Source organism: Cajanus cajan, chromosome 1, assembly GCF_000230855.2.
Source record: "Cajanus cajan strain Asha chromosome 1, NIPB_CcT2T_4, whole genome shotgun sequence".
In the NCBI taxonomy this organism is placed as follows: Eukaryota; Viridiplantae; Streptophyta; class Magnoliopsida; order Fabales; family Fabaceae; genus Cajanus; species Cajanus cajan.
In genome coordinates this window covers 41,316,192-41,322,469 of record NC_138517.1, presented here as the reverse complement: position 1 = coordinate 41,322,469, position 6,278 = coordinate 41,316,192, and the positions used below count along the sequence as shown (strand labels likewise).

Below are 6,278 nucleotides of genomic sequence, written 5' to 3'. Positions count from 1 at the left end.
AAAATTTTAAAAAATTATTATTACAAAAAAAAATTCAAGTCATGGACATGAGATTTTTGTTAGGAATTCAAGCTGCTAAAAAATAAAAACTGCTTTTGATGACTCAAGGTACTCATTAATTAAACTTGGTGTTTTTCTATCTTTGAAGACTTTGGACTCTTGGTTTATGGCAAACTTCAAAATTGAAAGTTCCATATTCCACTAGTATGAATTGTTACCATATGGTGCTATTATAGTGCTACAGTAAACTAAAAATATATATATAGAGAGATAGGAGAGATTCATTTATTTAAAAATAAGTTTATTTACATTTATTTTATTTTAATAATTTATTTTATTTATTAAATTATAATAATTTAACTGTTAAGTTAAAAATTTTAATATATAAATAAATTATTTTAATATTTTATTTTATAAATTCAAATTAACATATAAATTTTTTTAGCATTTGTTAATTTAAATTCATAAAATAAAATATTAAATAGTTTTTAACTTTCTAAAATTTATTGATTTCATTATATATTAAAAAGTTTAATTCAATAATTAAATTGTTATTAAAATAAGTAAATCTTTATATATATATATATATATATATATATATATATATATTATTTTATTAAAAAGTTTAACTGAATTGTATTAAACGACTCACTGTAACCCGTACAAGTCTTAAAATTTTATATATTGTTCACCGGTAGTCTTCGCATCAGTAAATAGAACTCACATCAGAAACTAATTTTTGTTAACTAAGATTTATATTATATATATGGTATATTTTAAAATTATAGAATGCTAACAGTATACGGATGCAGTAATAATTAATAATTAATTATTAATTATGATAATAATAATAAATATTATTATTATTCCAAAAATTCCGTTTCAACTTTTGTATTTTATTATGTTTATTCCATAAAAGGATGACTTAATTTTTGTGTTCCATCTTTTAAATATTCGGTGTCTTTAATTTTAGTCTCTCAATTATATGAATTTAGTCTCTTTTATTTAAAGTTTATTAATTTTAGAATATATATATATATATATATATATATATATATATATATAATGTGTTAAAATCATATAATTATTAACTTATTTAAATACATATATTATAATTTTAATTCATATATAAATAATATATATTTTTTATCATTAATTAAATAAAATGTATATAAATTTTTAGTATTATAATATTATTGATATAGATAAATTAATAATTTCAATCATACAAAGTAGTATATATTAATGTATCTTTCAAAAAAAAATATAAAGATATTTGATAAAATAAATATATTAAAAAATTAATTAGAAATATCAATAAATCAAATTACTTATTAATGTTACATTAACAAAAATTATTAGATTTTTAATTAGGGGACAAAAATTACACAATTATGATATTTGATGAGTTAAAATTCCTTAATTAAAAATTGAATCATTAGACAACTATAATACTTAAATAAAATTACTTAATTTAAATTTAAAGATTAAAATTACATAATTATAATATTATCCAAAAACGCAGTTGAGCCTTTAAAAAAATATACTAGCATAGTTATGGAAGCGTCTATATATATATATTGTTAACCATAACACAGAAGAGGAAAGTAAATACATGATGAAGGAGGAGTTATTTTACTTTTACTTCGTGTATTAGGACAAGATAAAATGTTTTATTGGTAAAAGGGATAACAAAGATCACATTTGATGGATCGATTTTAACAACAAACTCTAGTATTATAATCAGAAGAATTTACTCCCTTAAGTAGTTTATATTATTTTAAAGAAAAATTGATAATGGAAAAGTCCTCACAAGTTGACTTGACTTAAAGCATTATAATACAACAACCCCTCACTTGCACAAGTATGTATGTATCAACTTCATCATTTAGTTAAAGCTCCAGTTTTCTGATCCAATTTGCAGAACAAAAGAAGAAATGGCATTAGCTATGGTGGGAGAGGCACTTGTCTCTGCTTCTGTGGAGATCTTATTAGAGAAAATTGTTCAGAGAAAATTGTTGGCACTGAAAGCTGTGCTCAATGATGCTGAGGAGAAGCAGATCACTGATCCTGCAGTGAAAGCATGGCTTGATAAGTTGAAAGATGCTGTCTATTATGCTGAAGATTTGTTGGATGAAATCAACACCGAGTCTTTGAGATGCAAGGTGGAGGGATAATATAAAACATTTGCTACCGAGGTTAGATCGTTTCTTTCATCTCCCTTTAACCAATTCCATAGGAGCATGAATCCAAAACTTGAAGAAATATCTACAAGACTAGAACATTTTGTGAAACAAAAAGATATTCTTGGTTTTCAAAGTGTTTCTAGGAGAGTTTCTTGTAGAACAGCTACAGATTCATTGATTGAACCTATTGTTGTTGCAAGAGATGATGACAAAGAAAAGCTACTGAACATGCTTCTATCTGATGACCATGAAAAGAAGAACAATATAGAAGTAATTACAATATTGCCCATGGGAGGAATGGGAAAAACAACCCTTGCTCAATCCCTTTATAATGACAGTGAAGTGCAGGAACATTTTGATTTGAAAGTTTGGGCATGGGTGTCAGATGATTTTGATGTTTTTAGAGTGACAAAAAAATTGTTGAATCTCTCACATTGAAAGATAGTAATATTACTAATTTGGATGTTCTTCGTGTTGAATTAAGGAATAGGTTAAGAGAGAAGAAATTTTTGCTTGTGCTTGATGACCTTTGGAATAACAAGTATAATGATTGGCATCACCTAATAGCTCCTTTCAGCGGCGGGAAGAAAGGAAGTAAGATCATTGTGACAACCCGACAACAAAGAGTTGCACAGATCACACATACTTTTCCCATTTGTGAGTTGAAGCCTCTTACAGATGATAATTGTTGGCACATACTAGCCAATCATGCATTTGGAAATGAAGGTTACGACAAATATCCTAGCCTCGAAGAAATTGGTAGGAAAATTGCAAGAAAATGCAATGGCCTACCACTAGCTGCTAAAACATTGGGAGGCCTTTTGCGATCAATTGTTGATCTTGGTGACTGGAAAAGAATTCTGAACAGCAGCTTATGGGCACATGATGATGTTTTACCCGCTCTACGCATAAGTTATCAACATCTTCCAGCACATATGAGAAGATGTTTTGCTTACTGCTCAATTTTTCCAAGACAACATTTTTTGAATAAGAAGGAATTGATTTTGTTATGGATGGCTGAAGGCTTTCTTCAACAGGTCCACAGTGAGAAAGCAATGGAATCAGCAGGTGATGATTGCTTTAATGAATTCTTATCTAGATCCTCAATTGACAAAGAGAAAGCTGAAGTTGGAGAAAAGTTTCGAATGCATGACCTCATTTATGATTTAGCAAAACTAGTATCCGGAAAAAGTTCATGCTACTTTGAATCTGGTGGTAAGTTCCCGGGAAGTGTTCGCCATCTAACATTTATTGCAAGGAAGTTTGATGTAACTAGGAGATTTGAGGGCTTGTATGAGCTAAATTGTTTGCGGACCTTTCTACCACGATTCCGATATCCAACTCAATGTTACTTAGCAAAAATAGTATCATGTGATTGGTTGCCAAAACTAAGATGCTTGCGAACATTCTCATTGTCTAATTACAAAAATATCACTGAGCTGCCCGATCCAATTGGTAATCTGGTGCTTCTAAGGTATCTAGACCTTTCCAATACTTGCATCAAAATGTTGCCTAATGCAACCTTTGTGCTTTACAATCTGCAGACTTTGAAATTATCCAATTGTAAATTTCTAATTCAGCTGCCAGAACAATTAGGAAATTTGATCAATTTACGTCACTTGGATATCAGTGGCACAAATTTGGAGTTGCCGACACAAATATGCAATCTACAAAGTCTCTGTACATTGACTTCTTTTGTAGTAGGCAAACAAAATGGACTAAGCATCACGGAATTAGGAAGATTTCCCCATTTGCAGGGTAAGCTTTCCATTTTGGAACTACAAAATGTTGACCATCCCATGGAGGCATTTCAAGCCGACCTAAAGAAAAAAGAGCAGATTGAGGAGCTTACGTTAGAATGGGGTAGTGATTCACAAGATTCACAAATGGCCAAAGATGTACTTGACAATCTGCAACCGTCAACAAATTTGAAGGAACTCAACATCAGATCCTATGGCGGCACAAGCTTTCCAAAATGGCTGGGTGATTCTTCATATTCTAATGTTATAGTCATTGGTATTACTGATTGCAACTATTGCTTGTCACTTCAACCATTTGGACAATTACCTTCTCTTAAGGAGCTTGCCATCAAAAGGATGAAAATGGTAAATACAATTGGCAATGAATTCTACTGCACCAATATAGGTTTGCCTTCTTTTCATCCATTTCCGTTGTTAGAGAGTCTCCAATTCGAAGACATGCCAGAGTGGGAGGAGTGGTTACCATTTGAAGGTGAAGGTAGCAACTTTTTTTTTCCTTGTCTTAAGAGTTTGACATTATCCAAGTGCCCTAATTTGAGAGGAAACTTGCCCAGCTCTCTACCTTCATTAACAAAGATTAGTATCTTAGAGTGCAACCTGCTACAAGCAAAATCATGTGATCTGCAATGGAAATCATCAGTTGAAGAAATACATATTAGAGAAGGGGGAGAAGACCTGTTGTCTTTGCTTGACAAATATTCTTGGTTGGAACTATCAATTGAAAATTGTGGCAGCTTTCAATCTTTGCCAAGAATGATACTCGGTGCCAATTGTCTTCAAAGGTTGACTCTTCTAAATATCCCTTCTTTGATTTCTTTCCCAACACATGGTTTGTCCACGTCATTGCAATCGCTTAAAAGCATGGACTGTGGGAACTTAGAATTTCTATCTCATGAAACATGGCACAAATACACATCACTTGAAAACCTGCGAATTTGGAATAGCTGTCATTCCATGAAATCCTTTCCATTGGATTGTTTCCCATCCCTTCAATGGATTGATATATGGAATTGTCCCAACTTGGAAGCAATTACTACTCAAGGTGGATGGGTTGCTCTCAAATTATCAAATTTTTTTACCTGGGAATGTGAGAAACTTTCGTCACTGCCAGAACAGATTGTTCTCCCTGTCCTTAAAATCTGCTGCCTTACAAGGCTTCCGCAGCTATTATCGATTCCCCCAAGTTGTTTGCCTTCCAGTTTAGAATCACTTCATCTTGATATTGGAATTTTATCATCAATGTCTAAATATGAGTTAGGTTCGCTATTCCAATGCCTCACTTCTCTGTCAAGTCTTAACATTGTGGGTTTGCGGGGGGAAGATCTGCTCAATACCTTGTTGAAGGAGCGGTTACTGCCCACTTCTCTCCAGGATATGAGCTGTCCGATTTTGATGGTTTAAAGTTGTTGGAAGGAAAAGGGCTTCAGCATCTCACTTCTCTCCGAGAGCTTCACATCTGGAATTGTGGAAGCCTTGAGTCCTTGCCAGAAGCTCAATTGCCACCCTCTCTAGAATTACTGGAGATTTGTTTCTGTCCTTTACTAGAAGCAAGGTATCAAAGTCAGAAAGGGAAATATTGGTCTAAGATTGCTCACATTCCGGCAATCCAGATAAATGATGAAGTGATAATATAAGATGTTTCATGAGTATGAAGCGTTGAAAAGGTAAATGCTTCATTTATTTTGAGAAACTCCGGTGTTAATGTTATTGCGTATATAAATGACAGTTATTATATTTGGACGTTCCATAATCTCTTTTTTTTAAGGGAACGTTTCATAATCTTATATACTCCATTAACTGTTATTATTTATTTTTATACATCTTTTTACTATTATTGCATTATGTCACCAATCTCATTTATATTTTTCTCTTTTTTTTCAGACGACTTCATCGAAGAGGCCGGGGCCACTGAAGCTGGAGAAGTATGATGTTGCTGTGAAGATCAAGATCGTCAAGGAAGTGAGGGCTTTCACTGACTTGGGGCTGAAGGAAGCGAAGGACTTGGTGGAGAAGGCTCCCTGTGTTTTGAAGAAGGGACTCACTAAGGAGGAGGCTAAGCCCATCATGGAGAAGCTTAAGAAGTTGGGTGCTGCTGTTGTGTTGGATTGATTCTCAATTTCACTTTGATGTTCTGAATTTTGTGTTAGTTATAAATTCATTGAAACTTGTTTAGAGGTGATGAATGATAATGATAAATTATAAGTTATATGTCTTACCCCCTTCCCTCTTATTATGTTTTGTTGGTGGATTGATAGTTTTTGTTATGTGACATTCTATATTTTAATGGAAGTTTGACACCGCGGTAACCACTTTTAATGGGTTAAAATTGTGT

The 6,278-nt window shown here is 32.2% G+C and overlaps 1 protein-coding gene and 1 pseudogene across 1 annotated transcript; both read left to right on the top strand.

The window, feature by feature from the left end:
* Positions 1-1,937: 1,937 nt before the first annotated feature.
* Positions 1,938-2,624, top strand: LOC145949699 (putative disease resistance RPP13-like protein 1; annotated as a pseudogene).
* A 24-nt stretch (positions 2,625-2,648) lies between these two features.
* Positions 2,649-6,055, top strand: LOC109799442 (putative disease resistance RPP13-like protein 1). The gene is made up of 4 exons (XM_083068990.1): positions 2,649-2,659; positions 2,764-5,204; positions 5,318-5,568; positions 5,828-6,055. The coding sequence occupies exons 1-4, from the start codon at positions 2,649-2,651 to the stop codon at positions 6,053-6,055; spliced, it is 2,931 nt and encodes a 976-aa protein (XP_082925116.1).
* Positions 6,056-6,278: the final 223 nt, after the last annotated feature.

What these genes read in the sequence shown, in the direction of transcription:
- LOC109799442 (XM_083068990.1), top strand. An exon ending in AATGTCTAAATATGAGTTAG is followed by an intron (nt 5,205 to 5,317) that starts GTTCGCTATTCC and finishes ACTTCTCTCCAG; the next exon opens with GATATGAGCTGTCCGATTTT. An exon ending in CAATCCAGATAAATGATGAA is followed by an intron (nt 5,569 to 5,827) that starts GTGATAATATAA and finishes CTTTTTTTTCAG; the next exon opens with ACGACTTCATCGAAGAGGCC.